Below are 21,612 nucleotides of genomic sequence, written 5' to 3' on the forward strand. Positions count from 1 at the left end.
CACACCCTAATTTTTACAAAGAAAATTGCGAAAATCATTTTGCCCCGTGTACGACGCGCATTGTGATTGTATAGGAAGTGTTTAGGGCATGTTTTCTGCAAAATGCCCTTCTGTTTTTGTTGCATGACGAAAGTTTTTCTTTCTTCTGTTGCGAGCGAGCAAGCGAGAGAGAGAGAGCACACGAGCAAGCGAGAGAGAGAGCGCGAGTGAGCCCAAGCAGAAGAAGTAAACATTACAGAAAAAAATGTCCTCGTGTATGATGCGCACCTGATTTTCTAATGCTAATTTTCAGAAAAAAATGTGCGTGTCGTACACGCATAAATACGAAAATCTTTTTAATAAGTTTGGACTCACCTTCTTCTCTCTTGTGCAAGTCTGTGACCCACTTAATTTTTACACACATTTTGTGTTAATCCCAAGTGCATTTTAGCAACAAACAACCAAGTTCTATTTATTGTTTTCAGTCAGCTGATCTTGGTACACTCACTTACGGCTAGCGAGCTGGCATAAGTAGCCCAAATATGTTACATGGTTCATGTTCCAAGATCTTGTCCTTGGTCTTTAGAATTGTGCCAATGATCGAATGGTTCATGGTATATACAAATGAGTGACGTTGATCATCTTTTTGCCTCTCTCTATTCAGTCAATTATTTTCACTTTTGTTTCCATCATTATCGCCTGCTGCTTCTTAGTAGTACATCACTGCTGTTTTTAAACTTAATACTATACATCATGGGCTTGAAATAAAGCGAGTTAACTCAACGTAAACAGAGACACAGCCAAAATGACAACCACTTGTACAGAATGCACGAACGTGACAGAGAATATAAGCAATAATAGTGTGAGTTTTGTGTTAGCAGCAGACACGCAAACTACCTTACATGCAGCCTCAAAATTTGAAGTTACTGTACAATTTTTAATTCTTCACTTATTTAAATAATTGTTCATTTTTTTAGGACATGCATGTTTCCATCTTTAAAGTTTGTAACTTGAAGGTTTGTATGTAGGGGACTTACTGTACTCACAATTTACTTTATTTCATCCTTTTTATATATACAGTGCCCTGCATTAAAGTTTGTGACAAATGACACATTTTCCTTGATTTACCCCTCAGCTGCAAGTCTAAAATTACAAATCAAACAATTCAGATGTGATTAAAGTACACATTGCAAACTTAATAATTTAAGGGTATTTGTATATATACATCTCGGTCACACCACATAGAAATGACAATTTTTATACACTTTTTCCCTCTATTTCAGGACACAATAATGTTTGGGACAATTGGAGTCACAGGTGTTTATGATTGCTCAGGTGTGTTTCATTGATTCATTAGTTCAGGTGTGAGATACCTATGCTTGCTTCTAACTACAGACTATATTTGGAGTCTGTAGTTGCCATTGTTCAACACGAGCAGAAGAGCTGTCTCAATGAAAGTCAAAAAAAGCCACTATGATGAAGAATAACAAGAATAAAACCATAACTGACATCTGTAAAAACCTTAGGATTGCCTGAATAAACTATATGGAATATAATTAGAAAGAAAGAATGCACTGGTGAGCTCAGTAGTAGCAAAGGAAAGAAGAATCCTTACTATGGTAAAGAAAAAGTCCTAAATGCCTGTTCCGAAAGATCAGAGACAGTCTTCAGAAGGCAGATGTGTATGTGTCAGAGACTACTATCTACAGAAGATTTCATGAACAGAAATACGGAGAACATACTTACTGCAAAATGCAAACCACTAGTTAACTGCAAAAACTGGATGGCCAGATTATACAGTGGGGGAAATAAATATTTGCTCCCCTGATGAATGTGTAAGTGTGCTCACTTACAAAGAAATGAACAGTCTCTAATTTTTACGGTAGTTTCATTTAAATGAAGAGAGACAGAATATCAACCAAAAATCCAGACAAAAACACATTACATAAAAGTTATACATTGATTTGCAATTCATTGAGAGAAATAAGTATTTGATCTCCTACAACACAGCCAGAATTCTGGCTCCCACAGATTGGATGTGGGCCCATCTGGCACACATGTTACAATCATACAGTCAATCAATTACAGATACTCCTGATCTCAACTTGTTATGTGTATAAAGCACACCTGTCCACAGAATCAGTTTCTTCCATTCCAACCTCTCCACCAGCATGGGCAAGACCAAAGAGTTGTAAGTGGATGTCAGGGAGAAGATTGTAGACCTGCACAAGGTTGGAATGGGCTACAAGACCATCAGCAAGAAGCTTGGTGAGAAGGTGACAACTGTTGGTGCGATTATTCAAAATGGAAGAAATATAAAATGACCATCAATAGTCCTTGGTCTGGAGCTCCATGCCAGATCTTGCCTCAAGGGGTGAGGATGATCATGAGAAAGGTGAGGGATCAGCTCAAAACTACACAGGAGGAGCTTGTTAATGATCTGAAGGCAGTCAGGACCACAGTCACCAAGAACACCATTGGTAACACACTACTCTGTAATGGACTGAAATCTTGCAGCACCTGCAAGGTCTCCCTGCTCAAGAAGGCACATGTACAGGCCTGGATGTTCACTAACAAACTTAAGCTAAAGTTGCTTCAGTACACATGTACTTTGTAAGCATGCCCGTGTCGATCAAACAGAGGAAGCTCTGCAATCTACTTGTGACTTCACGCTGTAGGAAGTAAATAAATCAAGGTAAATAACATTTGATCTGGCTTTTATATAAGTAACATATAAATGTTTTTATTTAAATACATTCACAAAACATAATTACAAACAGGACTTTGCATGATACCCTGGCAAGCTCTGTAAGCCCTGCTTTTTCTTTGAAGGACACGTGTGGGGCAGACTGACTGGCAGGATGATGCCCGAACTATTGCAGCATCCAAACGGTGCCATCTTTCACCTTTACGCCTGGTGCAGCTGTGTTGTTCTTATATATGAGTGGATGTTTCTTGTGGGGAGGGCTTCTGCTTTCTTTCTCCGATGTAGAACCCTCATCATCATCTGAGTTCACCTCTGTTATAGCACTTCTTTATTTGAAAACAGCAGTGTCAGATCGGGGCAAGCGTGAACGTGACAGAGAATAAAACTGAATAAAAAAAAACAAAAAAACAAAACAAAAAACGCTAACCTTTACAAGCACCATAAATTTACACCGGCTGTTACAGACTCAAATCAAATGTATGTTTTTATTGTACAGTAGTAACTACTGTAGTAAAACTAATTTTGAGCAGCTCCTACTCAAAATTGAAATTCTGGAGGGTGCCCAGATTCGATCCTGGAAACTCTTGATTATGACTGAGCAGCTCTACCGCTGCGCCACACAAGAGGTCATATCCGCGTCATATCCTACCCCAATTACATTTTCTTCAGTTATTCTCTTGAATAAAAGCGCATTTGTTTTGCTATGCGTGTAACTTTTGTGAAAGTGTTTATTTTATATTTGGACTTCAGTCTTCACACATTATACACTCCATGTCAAAATTTTGTTAGTACTATAACATGAAAAAAGTTTCTATTTTAGGTATTTGTTCAACATTTCTTGCGTTTCTCGCATTTCCTGTCATCCTACACTTACCCAGATCACTGTAGACATGGAACACACATGAAATGCATGTGTTCCAAATAACGGTATATTATTTATCCCCTGCAACTCAAGGATCTCACACGCAGATAAAGAAGACTTGAGCTGTGAGAACATTTTGCCCAAGATGAGTTCCGGATGTGAAGGGATGGAATAGCAGGCTGTTTGGTGCTTGTGCTCATCGACACATTTACAAAACAAAAGACGCTGATAGAGAGGTGTGGAGCGATTTAAGGTGGGCCGGGATTACAAGTTTTTTCATAGGTTTCAGGGATTCTAGTATTAATGGTAGATAAATCAAAAATAAAACAGGTGAGATGAAGATGTATGTAGTGGAGCATAATTATGATATTCTAGCAATAAAAGAAACAAGGCTAAATAAAAAGATGGGGATAAGTATAATACAGAGGGTTACACATTTTTTAGGAAGGACAGACCAAAAAGGAGGTGGGATTGCCGTTTATGTAAAACAGGATTTAAATGTAAATCCTCTTCAATTAGACGATAAGCCCTACTTTAGTGAGGACATCTGGGTTCATCTGTAAAGCACTAGGGAAAGAGGCCTTGTTTTAGGAGTGTGTTATAGACTGCCCAATGCAGACAACAATTTCAAAGCACATCTTTTTAGCAAAATTAAAAAGGCAAGCTTGCAGGGGAATATTATAGTCATGGGGGACTATAACTACCTCAGTATTAACTGGGATAATCTTGTAAATGGTGGAGTACAAGAGCAGGAGTTTAAAGATGTAATCAATGACTATTTTTTTTAGAACAGAAAGCCTGTCTAGATTTAGTATTTTGAAATAATCAGAGTAAGATTGTGCAAAGACGTGATTGAACTACTAAGGACAAGTGAACCATAATATAATACAACTCTCAGTGTTTTAGAAGAGTGCAGATGCAATGACTAATACAGTCGACCCTTGATATACGACCGGCCTGACATGCAAACAACTTGCTTTACGACCAAAATTTTTGTTTTGAATTACGACCAACATCTTGCGTTACGACCCGAATGCGGTCATGTGTATCCGTTTGTGCGATTGTAAACAAACAGCCGAGAACATTTGTAAGTGTCAGTCGGAGCCCAGATACATGTGTTTGTGGACGTAATTTCAGTCAGTGCAGTGATTTATATAATTTATTTCGATAATTGCTAAGGAAGGAACCGAAGGTAAAGAAAGTGATCGCAATCGAAACGAAGAAGGAAATTGTGTGGAAATATGGGAGTGGCGTTCGTGTGACCGATCTCACTAATATGCACAGCATGTCGAAATCCACCATCTTGACAATTTTACAAAGAAAAGATTTGTATGAGGAAACTCCTTCCAAACAACCACCTTCCATTTCATTTTCCTCCTCCTTCCTTCCTGCAAACCAAAGATGTCAACTTAAATGGTGAGTACAGTATGAAATTGTTGTTTCTGGTAGGCTAGGCACTTTTTATAACTTTTTGGTTAGTACATTAGAAAAATTATTGGTGTTTTTTGGTAGAATATGCACATTCTACAACCCTTTTCTATTAAAAAAAAATTTAAGTAAGTGTTGCTGTGGGCGGTTCAGAACACATTAAGGGCATTTCCATTATTTCTTATGGGGAAAAATAGTCTTGACTTACAACCAACTTGAGTTATAACCAGCCCTCGCGAACGAATTGAGTTCGTAAGTCAAGGGTACACTGTGCTGTTTAACTTTGATAGGGCATATTTTGACCAGATGTGGAAAAGTCTAATAAGGAAAGACTGGGATACGCATTTAAGTGTAAGGACAGTCGATAAGCAGTGGAACATGTTTAAAAATGTTTTACATATAATGCAGAACAGCTACATACCTAAATATAGAATGTGTAGGAAATAAAAAAAAACTCTGCACTGAGTTAATAAAGAGTTGAAAAAGAAGTTGCAAAGGAAAAAACAGTTATATTAGGTGTATAGGATATAATTCTAATGTGAATCGTGTGGTGTATAAGCGCATGAGGGTAACCATTAAAAAAAGATATTAGTGAGGATAAATGGCAGAGAGGAATATAACAGTTAAAGTCAAAGATGACCCAAAGTGATTTTTTCAGTATTTTAGTAGTAAAAAAACTGTCAAAAAGGAGATGTGAAGTGCATCAAGAATAGTAAAGGGTAATTAAAATATACAGACAGTGTAGCTCTAAACTGGCATTTTTCTGAGGTCTTCACATGTGAGGAAGTACATAATCTTCCAGTGATGAAAGGGACTGCTAAGGAAGTTCTGAGTGATTTGTAAATTATAGATGGAGAAGTGCTGCTTAGATTAAATTGGCTGACATCAAACAAATCAACAGGACCAGAAAATATTTAGCAATGCTAGCAAGTACATTTATAATCCCTTGATGCATATTTTTAGGAAGTCAATGTGCACTGGGGAAATTCCAAAGTACAGTAATCCCTCGCTATATCGCGCTTCGACTTTCACGGCTTCACTCTATCGCGGATTTTATATGTAAGCATATTTAAATATATATCGCGGATTTTTTGCTGGTTCGCGGATTTCTGTGGACAATGGGTCTTTTAATTTCTTGTACATGCTTACTCAGTTGGTTTGCCCAGTTGATTTCATACAAGGGACGCTATTGGCAGATGGCTGAGAAGCTACCCAACCAGAGCGCATATTACGTATTAAATAAAACTCCTCAAATATATTGTGAGCACAGGGGCTGTTCGCACCCCTAGAGGATACGGCCGCTCCTCAAAAAACGCTGAAAGATTACCTTCACATTGCTCTCTTCCTTGCTGGGCTTACATATGGCTGCTTTGTCAAGCAATATGCTTCCCGCACTGTGCTTCGCATACTAAAAGATCAAACAGCACGTATTGATTTTTTATTGTTTGCTTTCTCTTTCTCTTGCTCTGACATTGTCTGCTCCTGACGGAGGGGGTGTGAGCAGAGGGGCTGTTCACACACTGGCCTAGAGGATACGGACACTCCTCTAAAAAATGCTGAAAGACTACCTTCACATTGCTGCCTTCCTTGCAGCTGCTTTGTCCGGCGGTGCTTCGCATACTTAAAAGCCAAACAGCCCTATTGATTTTTGATTGTTTGACATTCTCTGCTCCTGACGCGCACTCCTTTGAAGAGGAAGATATGTTTGCATTCTTTAAATTGTGAGACGGAACTGTCATCTCTGTCTTGTCATGGAGCACAGTTTAAACTTTTGAAAAAGAGGCAAATGTTTGTTTGCAGTGTTTGAATAAAGTTCCTGTCTCTCTACAACCTCCTGTGTTTCTGTGCAAATCTGTGACCAAAGCATGACAATATAAAAATAACCATATAAACATATGGTTTCTACTTCGCGGATTTTCACCTTTCGCGGGGGGTTCTGGAACGCAACCCCCGGGATCGAGGAGGGATTACCGTACTGGAAAATGGCCAGATCCAACCAACTATAGGTCAGTAAGGTTAACGTGCATCATAGGCAAATTAATGGAAGAACTTATTAAGGGTAAGACTGAGTAACACATTGCAAGAACAGGAGTTTTACTGAACAGTCGGCATGGGTTCAGAAGAGGAAGGTCATTTTCTACCAATATTCTGTCATTCTATAAGGAAGCAACAAAAGGATATGATCAAAGTGGAGGCCTTTAGAGACCATCAAAACTAGACCTGAAGTTATTTTGGAAGAATTAAGTGGACAGGACTGACAAACTTTGTTGAGCTGACTCTTATCTAAATGTTCTGATCTATGATCTAATAATGATAGTAGTACAGGCTTTTGACACTTAAAAAAATCTACTCCATTCCTGAAAACTTCTTCACAAAAGTGATTTTTCATAGCATAAACACATAACCACCATTAATTTAAATGCAAAAGGTTTTTAAGCATTTCTAGACCCAAGAATGACCCCTACTTTTGCACAAATTAAACCAAAACCTAAAAATTAATAGAATTAGTTTAACATTAGTGAATAAAAAGACTTTCCATTCATTAAATACTAGGGGGCTCTGCCCCCTGCTCGCTTCACTCGTCCACCCCCAGATTTAATTAACCAGATATACAATTTAAAGAGATTGTTTTTTTCATGGGAATTGTTACATATCCATTATTTTCACTTTTACTTTAAAACTTTAGTAAAAACAATATTTGGAATTAACTTTTCTTCAAGATCGCATTGAATTTTAATTCCGTGTTTTTGAATTACATTGTGACAACTCAACGTATAACTGCCTGTGAGTGAATATTGTTTCTTTCTCTCTAATAAATAAAACGACTTTTTCGAATGTTTGTCCATGCTCTTTTTTCTTCGCTTAGTCGTTGACGTGTCATCTTGAATATATAAAATTATTGTCCTGATAAAATTTATAAGAGCTGAGAGCGCAGGAAGTGTGTCTGCCAAAAGCATTCTCATGACTAAGAGCTGAGAGCACAGGAACTGTGTCTGATAAAAGCATTCACATGACTGAAGTTAGATGACCGTGGTCTTGTTTGAAAATAGTTGTCAGTAGGGCGTGACTTGAAAGAATCTAATGTTAAAAGTCTCTGTCTCACGGGACTTCATAACGCGCAAACATTTTTGGAATCTTTTAATTCTTGCTGGCAACACGAATTAGACAATCTACAAGTCTCCGACTTAAAATTTAAATCCGAACAATATATTCGGTCTCTTTTCACTGTTCCGTTATTTCACCGAGTAAAAATTTCTGTTTGTTTACGCTAAAGCGATCTTTCCTATACTTTTTATGAGACTTTCGATTTTTCCTACTTCCATTATCTCTAACCTGCTCTGTATGTGTACTGCACTAAAATTTTTGAATTCTTTATGACATTCTACTTTGTCATCTACTCTTTGTCCTTTATTTCTGGCCCAGGTGTGGACTCGTCTCGCGGGACGTATAAGTATCTCTCTGAGAAAATCACGTCTCGTCTCCTTCCAATATTTTTTTTTTATAATAGAGAGACTGTTTTATAAAGCTGCTTTAGTGCTTCAAGTTACAAATTCAAAGGAATGATCTTTTGATCTTTGTTTAGCTTTTCCAACAATGAACATTTTTTTGAGCCATGATGCTCAAGATAATAGGACAACCAATGACAAGTTCACTGAACTACATCATGTAATTGCACAAGTGCACCTCTCTACTGCCTGAATGTCCAGCTCCGCCCCATTCCACTGGTTTCCATGAGGACAATCTGTGAATACAGCATCAGCAGATGAAGATGACCACCATGCAGAAATAAACACAAACATTCAGTCCTGCTCTGTTCCGCAACGCTGTGCATTCTATGGTATAATTAACTATATTTTTGCTTAAAAACTAAAAAATATATATATTTACATACAGTTTGTACGGTCTGGAACGGATTAATTGTATTTACATACAATCCTATGGGAGAAATTGCTTCGGTTCACAACCAACTCGGATTACGACCAGAGTTCTGGAATGAATTATAGTCATGAACCGAGGTTCCACTGTACAAAGATTATTACAGTTGCTGATTAATTGTCGTTAACATAAGTGATCAACACTTCAAAAATTTCTGTGATTTAATTTTTCTTTTTTTAACACAGCCCCTAAATGCTTTAATTTAATCTGGTCAATGTGATGAATCCAAGTCTATTAATTGTGCTTGATCGGTTCCTACATTGTTTCTTGATAATGGTCTTTATTCTCACATGACAGCAGAGTTATCATGTGTCACCTTGTAATACTTGTAATATAGTGTCGATCCGCATTGGAACATTAAATACAGAATACTGTATTGAACCAGTAAGGGACATGATTTGACTTGTATTTTTACACACATCGTTTCATATATACACTAGGTTTTCAAAGTGCAGAGAATCACATGAGAAAAATTAAAATTAACCAGCTATACAAGCAGAGTGAATGAGTTTTATTTTTGGTTCCACGCAAACATTGCAGATGGACAAGCTCTGTGCACTGAGTGAGATTGTGAATCAGCGTCATCCTTGCCATTATGCTGCATTCACGTACTGAATGGTAAAAAAGTTGCATCATAAAGTATAGCAAAAATCCAGAATAAGATGCTACACATAGTGATATCTGCTAGTGCAAGTCCACCCTTGAAATGTAAGATTCTTTCGAGGTATACATATGTCTGAGTGATAGAATGTCAGTGGGTCAACCCTGTCTGTGGTGATGAATATATTTGCCATGGAGGTTTTCAGGTTGCATATAGAGGGATATCTGACCTGAAACTGCACCGTGCAGATACTACCCATATTTGAGCAGCAAAACAACAAATGACAAAGAATGGAATCACTCAATACCTTATACTTCACTCACACTTCCCCCAAAACAGTATGGTAGGTTGTTGTTTAATTAACTGAATATTATCTACTGCAGCCTGCATTATGACCTACATTAACCTAAATTATACTGTAACCAATAAAACTACGCACAAATCAGTGCAAACTGATCTGCTTATATTTCTATCCATTTGGGTCGAAGTCTAAGACATTTAGACTTATTTTAGAATTCATAAATGACACATTCTATGACAATGTGAAATTTAAAACATCTAAATAAATAACCCTATAAGATATATATCTACATTTTTTTTCAGTCTATTCTTTGGTATTTAAATTCCAAATCTATGCATATTTTCCATCTAATTAATGGCTTTTCCTCTCCAGTTGTGGAGGCGACTCATGTGCATCATGCAGTAAAACACAACATAAGCTATGGCAGTGCTTTCATATAGCAATGATTTTATGTTTCTGTTTTTTAAAATTTAATTGTTTGTGTACATGTTGGTGGTTTTTTAATATATTCTTTGTAAAATAGCAGTCTAAGCCATATGTATTTGTTGGTCCAAATATTATAGCAACCTCTTCCTCATTAATGGAAAATCAGAGTAGTACATGAACAACAAGCACCTTCAAATGGGACTGAAATTTTAAATGGAAGAGTAGTTTCGTCCTTTACTTGAAATGCTCAATCTTGCTTCCTGTTTAGACAGACAGACAGACAGACACTTATTAATCCCAAAGGGAAATTCACATTTATGTACTACATTTATTTTCTAAGAAGCATTTAACAATATTTTAGCAATAAATGCATGTGGTTTGCATGTGGTGTGCATACAAAGGATTCAGAAATCATTCAGACCCCTTAACTTTTCTAAAATTTTACTATGTTGCAGCCTTATGCTAAAATCATTAAATTAATTTTTTAACCATCTCAATACCTCAAAATGAAAAAGTAAAAACACGATTTTAGAATTTTTTTGCAAATTTATTAAAACTGAAAATCTATCTATCATATTCAAACCCTTTACTCAGTACTTAGTTGAAGCACCTTTGGCAATGATTACACCTTGAGGTCTTCATTGGTATGATGCAACAAGTTTCACACACCTGGGGCCTCATGTATAAATGGTGTGTACGCACAGAACTAGTGCGTAAGAACGTTTCCATGTTCAAATTGCGATGTATAAAACCTAAACTTGGCGTAAAGCCACGTACTTTTCCACCGTACCTCATACCCTGTCGTACGCAAGTTCTCCACTCGGTTTTGCAGACTGGCGGCACCCAGCGTCAAAGCAGTGCTACTGTTCCTGTGTGGTTTATCTTTCTTTTTCAGATCAACATCCCTGACACAGCTTTATAAATACACTGAAATTAACCACATATTGTTTATTAGTGTAATGCATCTGATTGTAATTAACCTGTAACAATATAATGGTCCAGGGAATAGCCATAGTATTCCAAATACCGTAACTGCTTTAGCGTTGTTACTGTCACTACACCTTCTTTTTCTTCTTTCAGCTGCTCCCGTTAAGGGTTTCCACGGATCATTTTTTTCCATATTACTCTCACTGCACCACTTGGAGTATTTATATCACTGTATCTGAGTGGGGAATCACAGCAGCAGCTGATCGGAAAGAGAATTATCGGTATACAGCATCAAGCACACGCTGCCTCAGCCACGGCAAAATGCTTCAGAATCTTTCCTGTACGGACCTCGCGGTTCAGAAACAGTTTCATCCCAAGAACTATAAACGCACTCAATCAGTCCATTAGGAGCTCCTTGTAGAACTGTTTGTACTTATAAGTACAATTACCTCACTGTAAACTAGCACTTCAGTTATAATATTGCACAACCTGCGCCACTTTATAAAGCGTGTATTTACATATGATGACAATATCATTTTTAACATGAAATGCAGCAAAATATGTTGATTACATTATACAGATAAAACTAACTTCATTTAAATAATCTGTATTGTTAATAATTAAACATGTGAGGACACAGTGCCGCAGCGCTAGCTAGTTCACAGATTGATCCTGATTGATTGCTGTATGCTGGAAGGATAGATGGATAGAATAATTAAACACGTACTACAAAGATATTTCAATGTTCCTTAAAAGTTTTGAAGAATCATCGATGGAAGCTTACAGATGGCTTAACGTCTATTACAGAGCTGATTGTGTGGCGATTGGGTATTTGGAGAAAGAAAAGGAAGGACAGGAATTAGAGGTTAGTACGTTTGAAAGAGACAGTACCGCCACCGTGTTCCCATGTTTAATAACATGCTTTCATTCCTATCATCATGAAAAAGATATCACGTATACCATCTCAGTATTTAAATTATTCAGACAGCTGTAATATCACAAATGTAATGGATTCTGTGTCCTGTCGGAGGAAGAGAGAGACGGTTTAAGAACCACGTAGTGATTCACAAACAGAGCACAAAGAAGATCAAATACAAAACAAAGTATTTAACGTGTTACTTTAGTTATGATGGGATTTGAGAAACTAGTAAATTAACCAATTTTAAGATGAAGTTTATGATGTTCTACTTTAATGACAAAATAAACTACGTGATTAAAGTGGAAATTTCGAGATTAAAGTTGACATTTCGTGCTTTTTTCCCCACTGTGTGCCTATTTTTTTTTCCCTAATAAGCTTTCATACAACACTCAGACATTGGGCTACGACTTGCCTTTTCACGGCGACTTGGATATGTGACAACTTCTTCTTTATTTCAGGTACTGTGCAACTTTGTGAACTTGAGCTTTCGAGTTTCTCCGACACTCTGTCACTCGATCAACTTCCTTTTGTTGCTTATATAACTGTTTAAACCAACAAATAGTAAGTTTTTCCTTGCCTCCACTTGGTATTCACTGAAATTCTTATATTTTCCCCCGTGTCTTTACTATTGTCTTTTCATAGAAGGCTGAGCTTAAGGGCTATTTATATTGATTTGCATATTCATAGAGGCGTAATTCTGGGAGGAGTTGGGGCGGGACAGGAGGCGCGTGCACGAGCGTTACTTTTCACGCTGACCGGGATTTATGTAGCGGAAGAACATGGAAGTTTGCGTACGCACAGATTCCTGCATCTGGATTTTTCTGTGCGTAAGCACATTTTGGCTTTTGTGCTTACGTCATGTTATAGTGCAAATTCTACGCACGGTGTTATGCATGAGGCCCCTGGACTTAGTGAATTTCTGCCATATTTTTGTCAGGCTGAAAGGAGACTATTGGTAAACAGCTGTTTTCAGCGCTCTCCAAAGATGTCTGATTGGGTTCAAGTCCAGACTCTGGCTACACAACTCAAGGACAGCCCTTTAGGTAGCCAAGCAGGCTGTTGGAAAACTTAAATGCTGACCTTATGTGTGCCTTTACTAATCAAATTCAATAAATAGAATTAACCACATGTGGACACCAAACGAAGTGCTGAAACATCTCAATGATAACCAATAGAATGGGATGCATCGGAGTCAAATTTCAAGTGTTATAGCAAAAGGCCTGTATAATAGATAGATAGATAGATAGATAGATAGATAGATAGATAGATAGATAGATAGATAGATAGATAGATAGATAGATAGATAGATAGATAGATAGATAGATAGAGAGATAGAGAGATAGAGAGATAGATAGATAGATAGATAGATAGATAGATAGATAGATAGATAGATAGATAGATAGATAGATAGATAGATAGATAGATAGATAGATAGATAGATAGATAGATAGATACTTTATTAATCCCAATGGGAAATTCACATTCTTCAGCAGCAGCATACTGATACAATAAATAATATTAAATTAAAGAATGATAATAATACAGGTGAAAAAAACAGACAATAACTATGTATAATGTTAAATATTAACATTTACCCCCCCTGGTGGAATTAAAGAGTCGCATAGTTTGGGGGAGGAACGATCTCCTCAATCTGTCTGTGGAGCAGGACAGTGACAGCAGTCTGTCGCTGAAGCTGCTCTTCTGTCTGGAGATGACATTATTTAATGGATGCAGTGGATTCTCCATAATTGATAGGAGCCTGCTGAGCGCCCTTCGCTCTGCCACAGATGTTAAACTGTCCAGCTCCATGCCAACAATAGAGCCTGCCTTCCTCACCAGTTTGTCCAGGCGTGAGGCGTCTTTCCTCTTAATGCTGCCTCCCCAGCACACCACTGCGTAGAAGAGGGCGCTCGCCACAACTGTTTGATAGAACATCTGCAGCATCTTATTGCAGATGTTGAAGGAAGCCAGCCTTCTAAGGTAGTATAACCGGCTTTGTCCTTTCTTGCACAGAGCATCAGTATTGGCAGTCCAGTCTAATTTATCATCCAGCTGCACTCCCAGATATTTATAGGTCTGCACCATCTGCACACAGTCACCTTTGATGATCACTGGGTCTATGAGGGGTCTGGGCCTCCTAAAATCCACCACCAGCTCCTTGGTTTTGCTGGTGTTCAGGTGTAGGTGGTTTGAGTCGGACCATTTAACAAAGTCATTGATTAGGTCCCTATACTCCTCCTCCAGCCCATTCCTGATACAGCCCATGATAGCAGTGTCATCAGCGAACTTTTGCACATGGCAGGACTCCGAGTTGTATTGGAAGTCCGATGTATATAGGCTGAACAGGACCGGAGAAAGTACAGTCCCTTGTGGCGCTCCTGTGTTGCTGACCACAATGTCAGACGTGCAGTTCCCAAGACGCACATACTGAGGTCTGTCTTTAAGATAGTCCACGATCCATGCCACTAGGTATGAATCTAATCCCATCTCTGTCAGCTTGTCCCTAAGGAGCAGAGGTTGGATTGTGTTGAAGGCGCTAGAGAAGTCTAGAAACATAATTCTTACAGCACCACTGCCTCTGTCCAAGTGAGAGAGGGATCGGTGTAGCATATAGATGATGGCATCTTCCGCTCCCACCTTCTCCTGATATGCAAACTGCAGAGGGTCAAGGGCGTGTTGAACCTGTGGCCTAAGGTGGTGAAGCAGCAGCCTCTCCATTTATAATGGCGTCAATGTGATACTTCAACTTTTATTTTAAATATATATGCAAAAATGTTTTGAAATCCTGTTTTTGCTTCTCATTCTAGGGTACTGAGTGTTGCCTGATGGAGGGAAAAATTTATTTAAATGATTTTAGCACAAGGCTACATCATCATAAAATGTAAAAAACGTGGAAGGGTTCTGAATACTTTCTGAATCCACTGTATAAGTACATAACTGGCATGCAGACCATGCAACATCATTAATTTGACATTTTAATAGACATTTTAATATTGTTTGCTGTTGTTCAGTATAGAAGCCACCCAATGCCCTCCCAACTAAAGTCCACTGTATCATAAACTTTATCTCAGTTCTCCATTAAAACAATTCAATTTTTTTTCACAGCCATCTTTATACTTATATATCTCATTATAAGACACATAAAAGGGAAACAAAACTCATTCAACTAGATAATTGACCTGTCTAAGCACTTGTTCAGCAGGCAAACTAACTGGAAAGACCTGTGATACATAACACTTTCCCTGGTAAACAGGACATGCATAGACCACTGTTCACTAGAACCCAGACATAAAATATAACCAAAAAGGTTCCAAAAGATGACAAAGCAAATTAGCTATGTACAAATTTACAATATATGTACATTCCCAGGCCAATAAAACTGTCAGATACAGATCATTGTTCCATAGAATCCAGTGAAAACATGTTTCCAAAAAGTCCCTAGCCCTACATTAGAACAATCTAGACGAGAATAGGCCATTTAGCTCAACAAAGCTCGCCAGTCCAATCCACTTATTTCTTTCAAAAAAAACATCAAGTCAAGTTTTGAAAGTCCCTAAAGTCTTACTGCCTACCACACTACTTGCTAGCTTATTTCAAGCGTCTATTGTTCTTTGTGTAAAGAAAAACTTCCTAATGTTTGTGTGATATTTACCCTTAACAAGTTTCCAATGGTGTCTATGTGATCTTGATGAACTCATTTTAAAATAACAGTCTTGATCCACTGTACTAATTCTCTTCACAATTTTAAATGCTTCACCTCTTAATCTTCTTTTGCTTAAACTGTATAGGCTGAGCTCTTTTAATCTTTCCTCATAATTAAACCCCTGTAGCCTTGGAATCAGCCTAGTCGCTCTTCTCTGGACCTTTTCTAGTGCTGCTATATCTTTTTTGTAGCCTGAAGACCAAAACTGCACACAGTATTCCAGATGAGGCCTCACCAGTGCATTATAAAGGCTGAGCATAACCTCCTTGGACTTGTACTGCACACATCGTGCTATACAACCTAACATTCTGTTTGCCTACTTAATGGCTTCTGAACACTGTCAGGAAGTCGACAGCTTATAGTCCACTAAGTGTATTCAAACCTAACATTTTTACTTCCTGTGTAATACTTTACATTTACTGACATTGAATTTCATCTGCCACAAATCTACCCAAGCCTGTATGCTATCTAAGTCCTTCTGTAATGATATAACAGATTCCAAATAATCTGCTAATCCACTTATTTTGGTATCATCTGCAAACTTAACCAGCTTGTTATTTATATTCCTATCTAAATCATTTATATATATTAAAAATAGCAGCGGTCCTAGCACTGATCCTTGTGGAACACCACTCTTAACATTGCCCAATTTTGATGAGGTTCCTCACACCATCACCCTCTGCTTCCTGTGTCTGAGCCAATTCAGCACTCATCTAAAAACATCACCCTGAACTCCCACTTCTTTTAGTTTGATGCTCAACCTCTCATGTGGCACCATATCAAATGCTTTCTGAAAGTCAAGATAAATAATATCATATGCTCCACTTTGATCATAACCTTTTGTTGCCTCCTCACAGAATTCCAGCAGATTAGTAAAACACGACCTCCCTCTTCTGAACTCATGCCGAGTGTTCAGAATAACTCCTGTCCTTGCGAGGTATTGCTCAATCGTATCCTTAATTATTCCTTCCATTATTTTTCCTATGATGCATGCTAAGCTTACTGGCCTATGGTTGCTTGGATCTGCCCTCTCACCCGTTTAATATAATGGGATGATATTTGCCATTTTGGAATCTCTCCAGTGCACAATGACTTTCTAAAAATATGTGTCAAGGGTTTATATATGTATTCACAAACCTCCTTAAGAACTCAAGAGTAAATAGTATCTGGTGATTTGTTTGATTTCAGCCTATTTAATCTGAGCAGTACTTCTACCTCAGTTTAGGGCATTCGCTATTTCATTGTCTGTATTTTTTAATTCCCCTTAAAAAAAACAACAAAAAAACCTTCTAAAGGGAAAAAAAGCTTTACAAATTCCTGCACGGTTCCTTAGCAGCAACCAAAATCCTAATTTGTAAGAGCAAAATGCATTTTTTATTTAACTCTCACACCACAAAAATCATCAAAAACTCTCAGCTGCCTCTAGCGTTTACAAAGTACACGTCAGCACGCCTCAAGCCTCAGCACATCACACACCTACTTGTGCTGTTTGCCTTGGAATGTAGCACTGAGGCTAAAGAAGGAGAGGCAAAAGTGAAGCACGATGAGCAAAGTGTTTGTGTGTGGGAAACATAAATATTGTTATGGAAATCTTGGAGTCATATTTTTGCAAGACTGGCACCTGCAATTTTTTTTGCGCTGTAGTTTGGAAGGTGCCTTATCTTGTGTATATGAGATTTCACCAGGGCATAACCTACATGTTACAAGAAACTTCTCCTCTAGTTCAGGATTCTACTGCATTTATTATTGAGGACTTCACTCAAAAATTTCAAAACCATTTGCTATTACTAATATCAGTAATGATGGAAAAATGCCTAAATGCCATCTGGCATTATTTTACTGGTGGCTGTATGTGGCAATGACCTTATACTAGATGCATACCTTACCTTCAGTTTCACTGTAGTCTAAAAGCTTATTCTCTTCCTCTGTGTTATAAAACTGTATAACTTGGAAAGAGTTTGGACATGGCTGGCAGCATATCTGGTGTGGTCTGGAATCACTGTAACTGCATTTGTAACATTAAACCTCTCTCAGATCACAATAATTTTTAATTTTTGTAAGTGACAGTGTCAATACGGGGGGGGGGGGGATTTTCTGTGGAACACATCCTCACAAGAATACGACTGCAAAAAGATAAAATGTTCCTAACCTTGTGTCAGTCTGTGTGTATGTGTCTCTGTGTGAGAAAGAGCGAGGTGGTGAGTTTTTTTAAAAAGATTTGTGTATATCAGTTTGGATGGTTATCCGTGCACGTGAGTAAGAGTTTCTGTACAGATTTATGTAGGGGGTGTGGTACTGAGCCAAGTGTACCCTCGGCACCAATCAGAGATTGAAAGAGAACTTATGTCCTGCATAATTTTTAATAGAACATGTAAAACCAGTTATTGAATCAAAATCATGAAATATATAATAAAATAATATTAGGAATGTTTTTGGAACAGTTAAAATAGATCTAGCCCTTCAAGCACCCAAACAGAATTAAAGGATTTTTTTTTTATTTATCACAAGGATTTTTCTGGAGACAACCTATCTCTTTTTCTTCTGGAGACCAAATACCATTCAGATGTACTCTAGCATTTTCACTTATGGGGGCAGTGCAAAACAAAACATCTAGACAATACAAATATTTGAACTGTGATTTACTCACTTTGGAACAACCACCAACAAGGTTATGAGATATTCAGAGTCTAGCACAAAGTCTTCTCTCTTCACAATATCTGCCAAGCTTCTTGTTAGCAAACTCCCCCTATTAGATAAACAGATGAAAATAAAACAACTTAGCAAACAATCACTGCCATAAAATACACAGCATAAAGAGTGCAAGGGACTGTGAAGGGAGAGATAAAACATGAGAAATCAACAATTTGTTACAAATGTAGTAAAGCTGCTAATGCACACAATAAAAAGTTACCTCTTTTTTGTAACTATTTGCAACCTTGTAATATCATCATGTGTAACTTGCAGGTTCTTACATAAGGTTGAAGTTATTTCTTCATAATCATGCAATATTAGTTTGACACATTAAATTGTGTTCAAAAATGAAGCATATTAACAAAATTTTAAAAATAACCTGCTCTAGCATTTTATAGTGGAGCTAATGGGTAAAGGTAAAATGGTCACAATGTGAAGAAAAGCCTTAAACTTAATGAATATGTCAACTTTGAAGTAGCAAAGGATCTTTTGTAAGAAAACATGTTTTCTGCACTACAGAGGCAAACTTTTAAAAACATAAATAAACAAGAAATACTACACATTTATCACAGTTCCTTGGTATTGTTTTCTCATGGTAAATATAGTATTTCATGCTCAGTTTTCTGCTTGCACTGGCCCTTGTGGGTAGATTTATAACAACCTTATCAAGCTGGGTAGATTTATAACAACCTTATCAAGCTGTGAGTATGCAGAAAAAGAAAAAAAAAAAAGAAACAAAATGAGAAAATTAAAAGTGTGGAGTGTGCGACAGAACAGAAGCACCAGTACCCACTTATCAATTTTTTCAATCTATGATGGGTCACTTTTGTCAAGGATATGATAATACTTGAACTAAGGCCAATATTTTTGGGTGAAAACTCACTGACACTTTTTAGTACTGATTAATATGTAAATACACAGAAAGTACATGCAAACTGTAAGTAGAACTTGGCATTGTAAGGCAGGAATTACAGGTCTGCAGTACCACCCTGCCTGTTGTAAACTTGCTAAACATCAACCTGATTAAACATAGGTGAACTGGCAGTGCTAAATTAGACCATGTGTGTGGGTGTTCACCACACAATGGACTGGCACCCTGTCCATGTTGTGTTCCTGCCGTGCGTCTGATGCTTACTCAGACAGGCTCCAGTTGCTCGGTGAAACATCCCCTGCATAGGAGGCACATTACCTGCATTGTGAGGGAGCGTCAGTTACAGCACTATGGCCATGTGGCACATTTCCCAGAGGGTGATCCAGCTCGTAAGATCCTCATTGTTGGGGACCCAAGTGGCTGAACCAGGCCAAGGGGTCGCCCACAGAACACCAGGCTGCGGCAGATAGAGGGTCATTTCCAGAGGGTGGAACTGGACTGTGTGTCTGCCTGGGGGGTTGCCAACTGGGATCCTGAGTTGTTTCGTCGTGTAGTGGGTGAGGCAACGCACTGTACCAGTGCATACTCCCCAACTTGACTTGACTTGATTGTCTAGTTGTCAACAGAACAGAGATACTGTATCAATTCATGCCCCTGGGGCTGAACGGGCTCAGTGAAGTAAGATGAACAGGGTTGATGGTAAAGTGAAGCACTTAAGCCTGTCACCTTATATACAGTGCATCCGGAAAGTATTCACAGCGCATCACTTTTTCCACATTTTGTTATGTTACAGCCTTATTCCAAAATGGATTAAATTCATTTTTTTCCTCAGAATTCAACACACAACACTCCATAATGACAACGTGAAAAAAGTTTACTTGAGGTTTTTGCAAATTTATTAAAAATAAAAAAACTGAGAAATCACATGTACATAAGTATTCACAGCCTTTGCTCAATACTTTGTCGATGCACCTCTGGCACCAATTACAGCCTCATGTCTTTTTGAATATGATGCCACAAGCTTGGCACACCTATCCTTGGCCAGTTTCGCCCATTCCTCTTTGCAGCACCTCTCAGGCTCCATCAGGTTGGATGGGAAGTGTTGGTGCACAGCCATTTTAAGATCTCTCCAGAGATGTTCAATCGGATTCAAGTCTGAGCTCTGGCTGGGCCACTCAAGGACATTCACAGAGTTGTCCTGAAGCCACTCCTTTGATATCTTGGCTGTGTGCTTAGGGTCATTTTCCTACTGAAAGATAAACCGTCGCCCCCAGTCTGAGGTTAAGAGTGCTCTGGAGCAGGTTTTCATCCAGGATGTCTCTGTACATTGCTGCAGTCATCTTTCCCTTTATCCTGACTAGTCTCCCAGTCCCTGCCACTGAAAAACATCCCCACAGCATGATGCTGCCACCACCATGCTTCAATGTAGGGATGGTATTGGCCTGGTGATGAGCGGTGCCTAGTTTCCTCCAAACATGACGCCTGGCATTCACACCAAAGAGTTCAATCTTTGTCTCATCAGACCAGAGAATTTTCTTTCTCCTGGTCTGAGAGTCCTTCAGGTGCCTTTTGGCAAACTCCAGGCAGGCTGCCATGTGCCTTTTACTAAGGAGTGGCTTCCATCTGGCCACTCTACCATACAGGCCTGATTGGTGGATTGCTGCAGTGATGGTTGTCCTTCTGGAAGGTTCTCCTCTCTCCACAGAGGACCTCTGTGTTCTTGGTCACCTCCCTGACTAAGGCCCTTCTCCCCCGATCGCTCAGTTTAGATGGCCAGCCAGCTCTAGGAAGACTCCTGGTGGTTTCAAACTTCTTCCACTTACGGATGATGGAGGCCACTGTGCTCATTGGGACCTTCAAAGCAGCAGAAATTTTTCTGTAACCTTCCCCAGATTTGTGCCTCGAGACAATCCTGTCTCGGAGGTCTACAGACAATTCCTTTGACTTCATGCTTGGTTTGTGCTCTGACATGAACTGTCAACTGTGGGACCTTATATAGACAGGTGTGTGCCTTTCCAAATCATGTCCAATCAACTGAATTTACCACAGGTGGACTCCAATTAAGCTGCAGAAACATCTCAAGGATGATCAGGGGAAACAGGATGCACCTGAGCTCAATTTTGAGCTTCATGGCAAAGGCTGTGAATACTTATGTACATGTGCTTTCTCAATTTTTTTATTTTTAAGAAATTTGCAAAAACCTCAAGTAAACTTTTTTCACGTTGTCATTATGGGGTGCTGTGTGTAGAATTCTGAGGAAA

The 21,612-nt window shown here is 38.5% G+C and overlaps 1 protein-coding gene across 2 annotated transcripts in view; it reads right to left on the minus strand.

The window, feature by feature from the left end:
• The window catches only part of LOC114663728 (V-type proton ATPase subunit C 1-A), a 226,376-nt gene that overhangs the window by 48,161 nt on the left and 156,603 nt on the right, over positions 1-21,612 (minus strand). For both annotated transcript variants that reach the window (XM_051935508.1, XM_028817649.2), the window contains exon 7: positions 18,437-18,535. In XM_051935508.1, the coding sequence (XP_051791468.1) occupies positions 18,437-18,535 (99 nt within the window). The remainder of the gene's footprint in view (positions 1-18,436; positions 18,536-21,612) is intronic.

Source organism: Erpetoichthys calabaricus, chromosome 13 (genome assembly GCF_900747795.2).
Source record: "Erpetoichthys calabaricus chromosome 13, fErpCal1.3, whole genome shotgun sequence".
In the NCBI taxonomy this organism is placed as follows: Eukaryota; Metazoa; Chordata; class Cladistia; order Polypteriformes; family Polypteridae; genus Erpetoichthys; species Erpetoichthys calabaricus.